The 15,336-nt window shown below is 36.3% G+C and overlaps 1 protein-coding gene across 2 annotated transcripts; it reads left to right on the top strand.

The window, feature by feature from the left end:
• The first annotated feature begins 9,303 nt into the window (after positions 1-9,303).
• Positions 9,304-13,169, top strand: LOC120301680 (olfactory receptor 14A16-like). 2 transcript variants are annotated; one of them, XM_039329207.1, is made up of 2 exons: positions 9,304-9,349; positions 10,778-13,169. In XM_039329207.1, the coding sequence occupies exon 2, from the start codon at positions 10,809-10,811 to the stop codon at positions 11,721-11,723; it is 915 nt and encodes a 304-aa protein (XP_039185141.1). In that variant the 5' UTR covers positions 9,304-9,349; positions 10,778-10,808; the 3' UTR covers positions 11,724-13,169. The 2 variants fall into 2 exon arrangements, with proteins under 2 accessions (XP_039185141.1, XP_039185142.1); XM_039329208.1 differs by lacking the exon at positions 9,304-9,349 and adding an exon at positions 9,475-9,504.
• The last annotated feature ends 2,167 nt before the right edge of the window (positions 13,170-15,336 follow it).

Below are 15,336 nucleotides of genomic sequence, written 5' to 3'. Positions count from 1 at the left end.
CAGATGTCTGAATCTTTTATTTATTCTTGAGCAATCCTGGCTTTTAGTTGGAACTCTAAATTATGCTTCTGATAGTGGAAAAACCTGAAATGCACAGGAGGTTTGTGATTTGGTCTATTTTCCCTTGTTCTTTCCTATCTGAAATGACTTCCTTTAATGCTGATCCATAATATGGTTAGCTGAAACTTCAGTATTTCTAAAAGAATACAAGTCTCTATAACACTTCTGTTCTAAAATGGTCATTTCCTCACAAAGTTTGATATTTTGCTCCTTTTAGTCAACCTCAAGTCCTGGCAACCGCCTGAACAAGTTGCTATATTTTTCGTGGCAACATTTTTTTCATTAGAGCAGGGGTGTCAAAGTGCTGGCCCACGGGCTGGATGCGTCATACCAAAACCGCGCCACCCCATTGCCAGCAATGGGAAAAAAGTCACGATATGTCATGACATGTCACATGATGTTGCAAGTTTGACACCCCTGCATTAGAGGTTTGCCATTGCCTCCTTTCAAGAGCTGGGAGAGAGGGACTGGCCCAAAGTCACACAGTGGCTACATTCCTAAGGGGGGATAGAAGTCCCAGTCTCTGGTTTCTAGCTAGCCTGATGCCTTAACTTCTGCATCAGATTGGTTTTCAATTTCTTTAGCTCGGAATATTTCTGTTCTTTAGAAATGGTTTGGCAGGACCAGAGATGAGGCAGAGTGTGCAAGCTGTGTGAACTGATGCTATCTCACATAACCTTTTGATAACCATGAGAAATGAAAAAGTAGGAAATTAAATTAGGATGATACATAATTCTATTAGAATATTAAATAAGGTTTCAGAAATCCTTCAACTTTGTAACAAGTGGAAGAAATAAGATATGTTCCCAGGTCCAATACCTAGAGAAGATAAGATGATATCTTACTGAAATGTCCTTGAGTAATAATGAATGCCATCCAAGATACTGATAATACATACCAAAATCCATATCACTATTTTGTGATATCTCTGCCATTATCCTAACAATACCTTTATAATTTATACAAAATGGAACATTCACCTAGTATTGTGTGATAAAAAAAGTATAAAATAATATTTTGATTGGGTAAGGAAAAGTCATCTGTATTCAGATATTTCTGAATAAATATAAAAGAAACATTTCTAAGGAAAAACATCAGAATGGATATAGTAAAGGTATAGCAACTTTCTCAATGCTGGGCTTGCTGAAAAAGAAACTGTTTTATCTATTTAGCACTTCTCTGCCATATTTCCCAAAGGGAGGGATTCCACTTTCTTCTAGAAGGTTAAAATTTATGATAAATTTAAAAAGGCAAATTTAAAATGCAAAAAAAGCATGTTAGTTTAGAAAATGCAACAGTACTACCAACTCCATCTGAGACTTCCCTCTAGCACACCAACCTATCTAGTTTTAGCATTATCTATGTTATATTCCAGTGTTTCATCCCTTTTCAATCCATCTATAACACAAGAAATAAGAATAAGAATGGCACCCTACCTAAAATGTTTTAGTTTTTAAACGTTTCTTTTAATGAGACTTTATCTTTTCTCTCAGAAATGGATTTGCATGTGCTGTTTTTAACCATGGTTGAAAAATAAGAACAAATTAAAGATTCAATCCAAAATACCAACAAGGAATAAATAAGGTAGTCTAGAGTCAGTAAGAATTAGGAAACTGAAACTCTCTTGAGGTCATCAAGACTTCTAGGAAGCCACATCCACTCATCCAATGAAAGGAGACATACAGTGCCATGAAAGGCTATTTTCTAACTTTTTCATGTATAAATGGGATATTTTAGTGTATATATAACAGTAGTGGTGCTTGCATTATAATATTGCTGTACTGATGTTGCCAATGTGATCACTGTTGCCTGATGACACTGCTGTTTTTATTTCTACCAGCTGACCTGTCAGGAACAATAACCAGATCCAAATATAAAAAGCTCAATCAGCTGTTTTATTGGTCAAGCCTATACATAGGAATCTTCTTAGACTGATGGTTAGCTGTTGGATGAGACTAGATAAGGTCCAACAGCATTGGAGAGGGAATGTCAGACTTTGGGATTCCAGACTAATTCCCCATTTGACTCCTTCACCTGGCTCAGCCACTCTGTCTCCTACATTAGCAGAGCTTATATATCCTGTACTTCCTAATACATGGATTTTCCTCCCACTGGGAGGTTCAGTTTTTCTTCATTTTCTAGCTATTTTTCCATTTGTCCCACTGAAAGCTGCAGATTTGTCAGATACAAAGAAAGAGTCAGCCATCCTGCGATCTCCATCTAGAATCTACTTATTATCATGTATCTTATTCTATATGTTCCTTAAATCTTTTAGGATTACTTTGTACTTTATTTTATTATTGTTATTTTTATTTGAGCAAAAAATAGTGAAATATGAAAAGGCTGTAATCTATTTCTTGGTGCTTTGCCATGGAGGCTGAAATGGATTCTTCTGGGGAAATGGTAGCAGCCACTACTATGGAAGAAATTCTATTATTACCTTATTGCAGGCAACAATTCATTGAATAAATAAATAAATAATATTAACCAACAAAACTGAGGATATGTACATTGATTTTCTAAAACATGTATCTATATAAACTTTCTAAATAATATTTCCTGTGTGAGTTTTCTTATTGATTTCTATAGACGTACTATATTATTTATTCTACCATAGATATTTTATAGGTTTCCATGAACTTATATCTCATTTTATGAGCCTTGTTTTAGTTTGCATTTGCAGTCTACTTAGGCAGTGAAATATACCCTGTAAAGGGGTATGGGTTGAATTACAATAATGAACTATCAACTTGGTTGTTTGCAATCTCACAACAAATGCCTCTGGTTTCTATGATTTTACTGTGCATCTTATTCTGGCAATCCATTAAGTTTCTATGGATTTCTTGCAGTTCTTTTCATCCTATTCCCTTTTTATTTTCAAAAAAGCTTGTATTTTCCAGCCCTGTATTAATGATCTGGGCTTAATTAACGCAGGTCTCAGCTGTTCCCCTTGCTGGGGTAGGCAGAATAGAGGTTGGGATTTCTTAAAAGCCAAAGGTAAAAAAGAATCCCAGATGATGGAACTTTCTTCAGGGAGGTCTCCTCACCTGATTTGTGTTTCACCTCTCACAGTTTGGATTGCTGGAATCACTGCTGTCCCACTTCTTCTTTTTTTATAATATTTTATTAATTTTCCAATTTTACATTTGAGTGTTTAAAAAGCAACGTGATGACTGATTAGTCAATAGTTCAATAACTTTAGTGCAAATCTCAGGTTACAACATCAGATATTTCTTTTCTTTTCCCCTTAACATTTACTATCTCGTATTCAAGCTAGTACATTTCTAATTATATCAACTCAATAAAAACATCATTATTACATTTATCAATATTTTTTTAGCTTATGCATATCTTAATTACATTCAATCTTCATAAACAATCCATATCCTGTTATTAATTTTTACATAATTTTTAGTTTCTCATCAATATTCCAATTTAACTTTTAATATCCATAATTTTCAGACTTTGGGTAAGTGAGATTTCCCTTATCTCACTTCATAACAAACTATAATATCCAAAATACACATTTTATCTATTTGAATGTAATCTTGTTCTATTTCCTAAGAGTTATCTATTTCCCACCATATTAAATCATCTACTTAATAATACAATATCCCCTTTAATAAATCAAAAACAAACTCCTCTGGAAGGAATAGAGGTTTCTACTTTTTCAAATTGAGCTATCACTTTCCTTCTGATTGTTGAAAAAGTGGATTTATTAATTCATTCTGCCAATGTCTCAATTCTTTTATTAAAATATTTTCCAGATTGTTTATCATGCATAATACTTCCTAGCAAATGTCAAGATAAGAGTTATGCTGTAAGTAAAGGGTTTTTTTCTGTTTAATTATATATTTGATTAAATACATGTTAAGGAATCCATTATTTATATATTAGATTTAAAAGTTCTTATGCTTTTTTTTTTGCCAAATAGGTACTAAGGCATCTGATCAAAACATTCCCATCTGTCTAAAACACACATAAAACACACATCAGAGGACAATATCTATTCTCAAGATTTCTAAGTAAAAGATACAGCAATGTATTGTTATATTTATTTGCTAGATTTATATTGTTTTTCTTCTCAAAGCACAAAGCATCATGAATACCACGTCCACCAATTTTTTGACAGTACCACAATCTTGTATGAGTAGCAAGTTTGAGACTCATTCAAATATTCCCAGTAAACCTCCATGGTTGAAAATTAACTTTAACAGGGTATTCCTAATCCTAGGCAATCCTTTTGATTAGTGCATGAAATTTAAAAAAAACCTGCTAGTCTATGGAGATTCACAGTCATCCAGGTTATAATGTATTCCTCACGTTATTTTAGTGTCTATGTTAGTATTAACTGGAAGTTTTGCCTATTTAAATCTTCCTCTAATACTTACTTAGATTTTGGATTAAATGTTTTGTATTCCCTCCTTCCACCTCTGTTGAATCCAATCATCTATATCATGAGAAATAGGAATATAAAATATGTCCTTTCTAAACTGTGGACATTCTGTAAAAATCTTTTAAGGTTGCTTATATTCTGGTCATCACAATTTTGCATTTTCCAGGCTACTCGGAGTCCTAGTAGACAATCACCTAAATATGAGCCAGCAGTGTGCTGCAGCTGCCAAAAAGGCCAACACAGTGCTAGGCTGCATTAACAGAGGGATAGAATCAAGATCACGTGAAGTATTAATACCACTCTTCAATGCCTTGGTAAGGCCACACTTGGAATACTTCATCCAGTTTTGGTCAACACGATGTAAAAAAGATGTTGAGACTCTAGAAAGAGTACAGAGAAGAGCAACAAAGATGATTAGGGGACTGGAGGCTAAAACATATAAGGAACGGTTGCTAGAATTGGGTATGTCTAGTTTAACGAAGAGAAGGACAAGGGGGACATGATAGCAGTGTTCCAATATCTCAGGGGCTGCCATAAATAAGAGGGAATTAAGCTATTCTCCAAAGCACCTGAAGGCAGGACAAGAAGCAACGGGTGGAAACTAATCAAGGAGAGAAGCAACCTAGAACTAAGGAGAAACTTCCTGACAGTGAGAACAATTAATCAGTGGAACAGCTTGCCTCCAGAAGCAGTAAATGCTCCAACACTGGAAGTTTTTAAGAAGAGACTGGACAGCCACTGGTCCGAAATGGTGTAGGGTTTCCTGCCCAAGCAGGGGGTTGGACTAGATGACCTCCAAGATCTCTTCCAACTTTACTACTATTATTATTATTATTATTATTATTATTATTATTATAATTCAGGAATACATTAAAAAGGGGGACATACAGTAGTTGGAACATAGGCACATTCAACCTTTCAATCCAGAAGAACTGTAGAATTCAAGAAATTAATTAGCAAACATTCTTCATCCATAATAGTTGTTAATGCAATTTAAAGATGCTAAATGTGGGTGATTGGCAGCCTGTGGCTTGTCACAGATGATCACTCTTGATTTTTGGTGAAGTGAATAGCAAGATATAGTGCAATTGTGTGTGGAGGGAGTACAACTGCGAACTTGTTTAAACTATGTGGGCTATTTTTCCCTGAGATTTCTGTATAAAATATTTTCCCCTACAATGCTTGCAGATAATATGACTAGTTAAAGCTTCAGCTTTTCCAATAGTTCGTTCTTTCTTTGTAATTTGCTCATACACTTTGATATTTTGTTCTCTTTTGTCAGTCTTAACTCTTTCCAACTGCCCAGAAAAATCACTGCATTTTTCTTTACAAGGCTTTTCAGAAGGGGTTTGCCATTACTTCCTTCCTAGAGCTGAGAGTGAGTGACAGGCCCAAAGTCACCCATCTAGTTTTATTCCTACAGCAGGACTAGACATCAGTATCTCCTGATTTCTAGTGTTGTGCCTTAAACACCACACAAAACAGGTTTTTACTTATTTTAGTTCAGGAGTATTCTTTTTTTTTCTTAGAAGTGCTTTGGCAAAACCAGGCACTTGGTAGGGTGGGCAAGATGGGTGAGTTGGTATTATGTACTGTAACTTTTTTATGACACAACAAAATGAAAAAGCAAGAAGTCCATGTCATAATTGTAATAGAACATCATATAAGCCAGTGGTTCTCAACCTTTTTAATGCCGCGACCCCCCAACCGGTTGTAAGTTGAGGACTACCCAACCGGTCGTAAGTCAAGGACTACCCAACTGGTCATAAGTTGAGGACTTTCCCTGTCTGGGAGTGCTGCGCATGCATGGTGCTGCCCCCTGCGCCGGCCAAGGTGTAGCTGGCAAGCGGCAGAGACAGCACAGGCCGACCACCGGCTGGGCCATTAGCTGGCCCAGCCCAAGGGAGATAAGGCACCTGCCGGGCCCCACATGCACCAGCAACCCTCCCTGCACTCGCCGGCCTCCCCCCTCCCACCCCTGGCCCTCTTTTACTTACATTTTTAGTAGTTGCTCAGCAGGGAGCGGTGGAAACTTCCAGACAGCTCGCCTTCGCTGCAGACAACTTGCAGCACCGTTTGCAGAATGGGACATTTAGTGGGCTCAGCAGGGCAGAGACAGCCTGGACAATTCCTATTGGCTTTTGAAAGCCAATAGAATTAGACTCTATTCAAGAGAATCTATTCTATTGGCTTTCAAAAGCCAATAGAATAAAAGGGAGTAGCACAGCTAAGGAAAAGGGGGAAAAAATGATGGACTGCGTTGTTTGGCGACCCCCCGTGAAATGGTCATTTGACCTCAAATGGGGTCCCGACCCACAGGTTGAGAACCACTGATATAAGCTTACAGTAACTGTGCAATATGATGTAAATTGGAAGAAATAAGAAACACTCCATTGTCTAATACCTGAAGAAACAAATCTAAATTGTTATATACCAGAATGATATTTTATTAAAATTTGCTGAAAAATGGTTTCATCCAAGCTGCTGATAACACACTAAAAGCCTTGTCCAGGTTTTGTGGTTATGCCTTTTGTGTTATTTATGCCACCATCTGTCCAAATACATTTTAAAATACATTTTCATGTAAATGCACAATAAATTTATATTTAAATAAAGAAAGGACAGATACTTCATGGATCAGTATAAGTATACTTTGAAAGGGTGCCATATGGATACTCAAATAACCTAGGCAATATCAATACCTTTTGTTGAGGGTGAGTGGCTTTCACCTAAAAGAATATGAAATTTTCTCCTATATTTATACTTCTGTATTTCCTTCTTGTACTCTTGCCTTATTTGTGGATATTTCTTGTCCACACTGTACTTCTGCAATTATAGTTACTACTTTGCTGTGCTTGACTCAATAAATTCTATCAACATTTGCCTAATCTGTGTGGCTATTACTTTCTTATTCGTGAACATGATACATTGTATACAGCACATATCCTTCAAGAGTCTTTTTAATGCCCATTCCATCTGGAGATGTCCAGGACTCTGAGATGGGAATTAAAAGTCTGAGACTTACATAGAGAACAAGAGCTTTGGAATTATGTAAAGATTCCACACCTCCTTCATTGAGCAAGCAAGAGGGAAAAACAAGAAGGTTAGCTCAGATGAGCTCTAAGTCAGTGGTTCTCAACCTTTTTAATACTGCGATACCCAACCAGTCATAAATCAAGGATTACCCAACTGGTTGTAAGTCGAGGACTACCCAACCGATCGTAAGTTGAGGACTTTCCCTGTCCAGGAGCACCGCGCATGTGTTGTGCCACCCCCTGCACCGGCCGAGGCGTAGCTGGCAAGTGGCAGAGATGGCGCAGGCTGACCACCGGCTGGGCCACCAGCTGGCCCAGCCCAAGGGAGGTAAGGCATCCGCTGGGTCCCACGCGCACCAGCAACCCTCCCTGCGCCCGCTGGCCTCCCACCTCCCACCCCTGGCTCTCTTTTACTTACATTTTTAGTAGTTGCTCAGGAGGGAGGGATGGAAACTTCCAGACAGCTCATCTTTGCTGCAGACAACTTGCAGTACCATTTGCAGAATGGGACTTTTGGCAGGCTCAACAGGGCAGAGACAGCCTGGACAATTCCTATTGGCTTTTGAAAGCCAATAGAATTAGACTCTATTCAAGAGAGTCATTCTATTGGCTTTCAAAAGCCAATAGAATAAAAGGGAGTAGCATAGCTAAGGAAAGGGGGAAAAAATGGCAGACTGCGTTGTTTGGCGACCCCCGTGAAATGGTCATTCGACCCCAAATGGGGTCCTGACCCACAAGTTGAGAACCACTGCTCTAAGTATTTAGACTGTTTTTAACATGAAGAAATCAAAATGTTTCACTAAATTCCTCAAAATACCATGTTCATTTATATTAGCACTATTCTGCTTCAGAGTTATGGAATATGATTACCCAGGCTGTTACACAAAATCTTATTCTGAGTTTGAGGAGATATGAGCTTTTTGAGATGGGTCAAGAATCAACTCCTCAAGTTTACCTGGAAATGTACTTTTATAGTCATGAAAGACTGATTATGTTTTCCTTTCCCTCCTTTTTATACAGAACAGAGTTAGCTAGAAGACTTTGATATTTTTTTTTAATGTTCTCCTCATTTCCTAGATGCCAAAATGGATCATTTTTGACATTGTTGCTGCATAGCTTTTCAACTTATTTTGGGCATCATATTAAGTCATGCTGTGTTGAAGCATGGTTTGTAAAATATGAGGAACATAAAGTTTCAATCCAAAATGGGAACAAGAAAGAAATGAGTTTGACCAGAACCATTAAAAACTGAAAGAGCTGAAATACGCTTGAGGTAATCAAGACTTCTAGGAAAGAAGATCTACCTGTCCAAAAAAAGGAGACTTGCAGAACCATGAAAGGCTATCTCCTATCCTTTTCACATATCAGTGTAAAAAATCAGTGCATATGTAAAATAATTGAGTGTGGCATCAAAATACTGATGTACTGACTTTATCAATGTGACCACCCTTGCTCCCATATAATGACAGCGTAACCTTTCTTTCTACTGACTTACAGAAGCCTAAGAATTTCATACATTATATCTGCCTCTAGAGATATTCTTACTGTGTATATTTCTTAAAATTTTTGTGATTATACTTTATAATAATTGCACCTCTCACAATTTACACTTTGGACCTCATTCTGTTAATTATTGGAGGTATTATTATTCTATATAATATGATAACTTCTCCTGGAGGAAACTTGTGTTCTTAATGGACAATTATGTTAATAAGCACACAAGTCAGTTTCATTTTTGGTGTACAAGTCTCTTGAGGGAAACAAAACAAAGATTAATAAACATTCAGAATAGAATTTTATGTGACTGCAAATTGATGTTTCAATACTTAAAAATTAATGGGACAGCATTGACTTAGTGGTAAGATATTTAACACTCTTAAAATCATAGAAGACATTATAGTGACAAATAAGTTAGTTATAAATTGAAAATTTAACAGAAAACATATTTCTTTTTTTCTACAACAAATTGGTATTTATTTCAATATGCTTTATTCACGTGAATAATTGCATAAGGTAGTTTTTCTGATATAATGGTGTTAGAACGTAGTCTGCTTTGGGGACGAGAACAAAGGGTTTTAGTATAATTTTTCAGAAATTTCACCTCAGACAGTAGATTTAAAGACAATTTGGAGAGATTTCTATGTAGCTAATAAAGAATGAATTAACTGAATATTTAACATGTTGGTACCTTTTCCACATAATTATAAAAGAATAAAAACAGTTATAATTTGCATAAATTTGGATCAAACTATCAGCCAAAAGCTGATCATTATTAGATAAATTAGCATCAGCAAAGTCTTTTCATAATCTGTCTGAATAAAAAAAATAGATGGTAATATTTTTAAATGTCTTTTTATTTTGTTTTATTTTTTTGTTTCTTTTTAAACATTTTAGTATTATTGATGAAAACATGGGTTCAAATTTTTAAAAAATGCTGATATGTCAGAGTTCAGAGCGGTAATAGGTTGTGTATCATTCTGTGGCCAAACTCTCATGGAGGGAATATAGATGTATATTGAAAGAGAGACTGCTTTTTTAAACTGATCTTTCATCTCTTTCTGATTAATTTATTTTGCTAATATTTGATTTCTTTTGATTAAATATATTTTATAGTAGTATAATTGTGCATATAATACCAATGAAACAATATCAAAATAGCAGTTGTAAATAAAATTCTATCTTCCTTTCTTTTAATAATATACCATTAAATGCATGTTTAGGAGACTAATCTTTATGTATTAGTTTGAAGGCATTTTGTGCTTATTTTCTTTACTTTAAAAGCTGCTAGGGTAAAAGAGAGAAGAGGAGAAAAAATATTTCCATCTATCTGCCACATAAAACAGAAACATACAGACACACAGCATTTCCAGTGAAAGACCTAAGAGTTTGTTTTTATGTTTTTATGCTAGATTTACAGTTCCTTTCTATTAGAAGCACAAAGCACAACACATAACACATCTCACAATTTTACAACAATACCATAACCCTTAACCGGTGGTAAGGGATTGTGTCACTGTTGAAAATGGATTTGAACAGGGTTTTCTTAACCCTATGTAATCCTTCCGATTGTGATAGGAGATAATAAAAGGAAAAATGTCATATTTGCATCTGGTTCTTAGTGGATTTCTTGGTGGGTAGAATATGGTTTATGTTTATCTTAAATAAATCTTGTCTGTGGTCTAGTCCTCTGTTAATTCGGTCCATGCTTAATAATACTTTATATTTTCTGTTCTTACCACATCTCAAAAGACCACTTATTTCATTTCCCTTTTCTGATTCCTTGCAGTTATGACCTGCAGCTTTCTCTTAAATGTCACATGGAGAATCAAACGACAGTGTCTTACTTTCTGCTCCTGGAATTCTCACAAAATCGGCAACTGCAGCTTTTGCATTTCTTCTTTCTCTTTGTGTTATATTTGGCAACTGTAACAACAAATCTTCTCATCATCACTGCAATAGCTTTTGACCATCGCCTGCACAGCCCCATGTATTTCTTTCTTATGAATTTAGCTGTACAGGACCTGGGCATTGTTTCAGTCATTGTTCCCAAATCCATGATCAATTCTCTCATGGATACCAGACACATCACTTATTTTGGTTGTGTTATTCAAAACTTTCTCTTTTTCTCCTTTGCAGTTTCTGATTTCTCCCTCCTGACAGTTATGGCATATGATCGGTATGTTGCCATTTGCAATCCACTGCACTACGAGATGGTGATGAATTGGAAAGCCTGCACTGAAATAGTAATAGTAGTGTGGTTTTCAGGTATTCTATGTGGCACATTGCATACCATTGGCACTTTTTCCATCCTTTTTTGTGCTAATGTTGTCAACCAATTCTTTTGTGAAAGTCCACAATTGCTAAAACTATCCTGCTCTGGGTTAAATCGACTTGAGGCTGGAATTGTTGTAGCCAATATTATTACTTCACTAGGTTGTTTTTCTTTTATTATTGTATCTTATGCAGTGATCTTCAAGGCAGTATTAAGAATTCCTTCTGATCAAGGCAGGCAGAAAGCCTTATCCACCTGTATTCCCCACCTTACAGTAGTGTCTCTGTTAGTATTAAGTGGATGTTTTGCCTATGGGAGACCTCCATCTAACACACCATCTTACTTAGATATTGGGTTGACTGCGCTATATTCCCTCCTTCCACCCCTGTTCAATCCAATTATATATAGCATGAGAAATAAGAATATCAAATTTGTCCTTTCGCAATTGTGGAGTGTCTGACAAACTCTTTTAATGTTATTTATAGTCTGTTCACCACAGTTTTGCATTTTTTCTGGCTTTTCTTTTACTTCTATGAATAGAGGATTAAGGTAAAAAGGGATAGTTGGGATGGAGGCAAATCTGAAATATCAAACCAGGAAAACCTAGCACTCTAGATTTTGCTTAATATAGGTCCTGCATCCTAAATTACTGTCAATTCACTCTACTGATGCTAAATATGGATTGTTTGACAGTTCTGGCATTCCACATGCTGATAATTCCTTATATTTAATGAAGTGAGGATCAGGGTATAATGTAAATGGGAGAAATACTTTCAATCCAGAGGAGTTTTAAATGCTGTAGCCTATTTTCCCCTTTGCTTTCCCATACAAAATAGATTCCCTCTAAAGCTGGCAGATAATATAACTAGTTAAAGTTTCAGCTTTTCCAAAAGTACATGGGCCTTGATAACATTTCCCTCCTTAATTGATCATTTATTCCTAAAGTTTGATATTTTGCCTCTTTCAGTCAGTCTGCCCAGACAATTCTCTATAGTTTTCTGGGCAATCTTTTTCAGAAGGGGTTTGCTACTGCTTCCTTAAGGGCTGAGGTGGGGTGGTAGCCCAAAGTCATCCAGCTGGCTACATTCCAAAGGTGGAATAGAAGTCTAAACTCCTGATTTCTAACCCAATGCCTTAACTTCTCTGTCAAACAGATTTTCGAGTCTTTAGCTCAGACTATTATTTGTTTCTTTTAAAAATGTTTAGGCAAAACCAGACACCTGGCAGGATGAGAAAGATTTGTGAGCTTTTACTGTATCACATAAGCTTTTGATAATCAAGTAAAACAAAAAATGGAAGAAATTAAATTAGTATGATACATGCTTCTAACGAACAAAATAATAATGATGAAAAAAAATTTCAGAAATCTTACATCTTGGTACAAAGTGGAAGAGATAAGACATGTTTTCTGGTCCAATGCATGGACAAGGAAGATAGATAGATCTACATCAAGGATGATACCTTACTGAAATGTCCTTGAGAAATAATGAATTCTATCCAAGCTATTGATAATGCATACCAAATGCCATATCACTATTTTTGTGATATATCTGCCATGATCCTCAAGTGTATGCAATATGGAAGATTCATCAAGTACTTTGGGGCTTGGTATAAACATACTTTTGAAAGGTACTACATTTAATCAACGTGACATCAGTAACATCCCTTGATGAAAGTGAGGGGCTTTCAGCTAGAGGTATATGAAATTTTCTCTTACATTTTAAATCCTCTTTTGAATTTTACTGTCTTATTTTCTTGATTTCTCTGTGGATATTTCCTGTTTACATTACACTTTGCTGTTAAAGGGATTGTTTTGCTCTACTTTAAACTACGATTGATTCTTTCTTTGTTTGTTTGTTTCTAATTCATGAACCTATTATTCCTATTTTATCTGAGAAAAAGGAATGAGCCCATATTTCTTTAAGAGTCTTTCTAATTCCAGTTCCACCTGGAAATGTCTGTATGAGCTCTTGGTTTGCTGAAAGAAGTCAGCATTCCATCAAGGACAAAGATAAAATCTGTTTATAAACATTTTCCACACAGGATTGTTCAAATCTTGAAAGAACCCACAAATGGAACACACAGCTAGAGGGATTTAAATTATTTAAAAGAAACAGACCAAATAAAAGAGGAACGGGAGTTGCTCTCTATATAAGAAATAATTACATCTCTACAGAAATAGAGCACAACAATGATGAGAACTGTCTTGAATTCCCTTGGGTCAATATAAAAGGGGGGGAATGATATTGCCATATGTGTATAATATAGGCCACCCAACCAAACAGAGATAATAGTTGAACCTTTTGCTAGTCAGTTAACTAATATATGTAGGAAGCACATACAATAGTAATGACATCAACTGGGAGACAAACACTTTACCAAGTGGAAAATCAAACAGATTCCTGACAAACCAAGCAAACAACTTTGTCTCCCAAAAAGTAGAGAAGGGAACTAGGGGATCAGCCATATTGGACTTAATTCTCACTAACAGAGATAAAATGATAGAATGTGTTGAAACCACAGGAACCTTGGTGGGGAGTGACCATGCAATATTGGAATTCAACATTAAGCAAGCATAAGCAATAGAACACAGTCAAACTAGAGTCTTGGACTTTGAGAGAGCTAATTTCAACAAATTTAGAGAAAGCTTGGGAAGGATTCCATGGATAAGAATCCTCAAGGGGAAAACAACTCAAGAAGGTTGGGAAATTTTCAAAAGTGAGATTATAAAAGCCCAGTCTAGCACAATACCAACAAAGAAAAACAATTAGAACTCTCAAAAGAAGCCAGCATGGCTGCATGAAGAACTCTCTGATAAATTGAAAGACAACAAGGACAAGTATAAAAAAATGGAAAGAGGGGCACATAATTAAGTCAGAACATCAGCAAATAGCCTGAGCCTGCAAAGACGAAGTGAGGAAAGCTAAGGCTCAAAATGAACTAAGGCTTGCAACCAAAGTCAAAAATAACAACAACAACAAAAAAGATTTTTTCAACATGTAAAAAACAAGAAAAAGTTTAAAAAATGATTGATCCATTAGTGGGAGAAGATGGCAAGAAGGTGACAAGCAACAGGGAGAAAGCAGAACCACTCAACTCATTTTTTGCATCCTTATTTACTCAAAGGAAAAAATAGTCCTATCAAAAACCATGTTGTAAGCAGATTAAAAACATGTTAAGAAAGGCAAGAAAATGGTAAGTAAGCACCTGTCCACCCTAGATGAGATCAAATCACCAGGACCAGATGGACTACATTCCAAGCTTCTGAAGGAACTGGCAGATGTGATCTCAGAACTGCTGAATTATATCTTTCAAAGATCTTGGAGCACTGGGGAACTACCAAAGGACTGGAAAAGAGCTGATGTAGTTCCCATCTTCAAAAAAGGGGAAAAATGGATCCAGGAAACTATAGACCTATCAGCCTGACCTCAATACCTGGGAAGATCTTGGAAAAGATAATCAAGCAATGAATCAACGAACAGCTAGAGGCAAACAAAGTCATTACTAAAAGCCAACAAGGGCTTGTCAAAAACAGATCATGCCAGACAAATCTTATTGCATTCTTTGACCAGGTGACAAACTTAGTGGGCCAGAGGAATGCTGTGGATATAATTTACTTGGACTTCAGTAAGGCATTTGATAAAGTAGACCACAACCTACTACTTGATAAGATAGAAAAATGTGGGTTAGACGGCATCACCACTAGATGGATTCATAGCTGGCTGATCAGCCGTACTCAGCGTGTAATCTTCAATGGAACTGCATCCACATGGAGGGAAATGTGTAGTGGGGTGCCCCAGGGCTCTGTTCTGGGCCCAGTCCTCTTCAAGAGCTTCATCAATGATTTGGATGGGGGGGATAGATAGAGAATTCATCAGATTTGCAGATGACATCAAGCTGGCCAGAATAGGCAACACTTAAGGCTTAAGATACAAAAAGATCATGACAGACTTGAAAATTGGGCACTATCTAACAAAATGAAATTCAATTTAAAAAGTAAGGTTCTACATTTAGGTAAGAAAAACCAAATGCACAGGTATAGTATAGGTGGTACCTTACTCAATAGTAGCAAC

This window comes from Crotalus tigris, unplaced genomic scaffold (assembly GCF_016545835.1).
Source record: "Crotalus tigris isolate CLP2741 ecotype Arizona unplaced genomic scaffold, ASM1654583v1 scf7180000024390.453493, whole genome shotgun sequence".
Classification (NCBI taxonomy): Eukaryota; Metazoa; Chordata; class Lepidosauria; order Squamata; family Viperidae; genus Crotalus; species Crotalus tigris.
The sequence above is the reverse complement of the archived record's forward strand: the minus strand, read 5'-3'. Positions and strand labels throughout refer to the sequence as shown.

What these genes read in the sequence shown, in the direction of transcription:
- LOC120301680 (XM_039329207.1), top strand. Translation starts at nt 10,809, where the DNA reads ATGGAGAATCAAACGACAGTGTCTTACTTTCTGCTCCTGGAATTCTCA.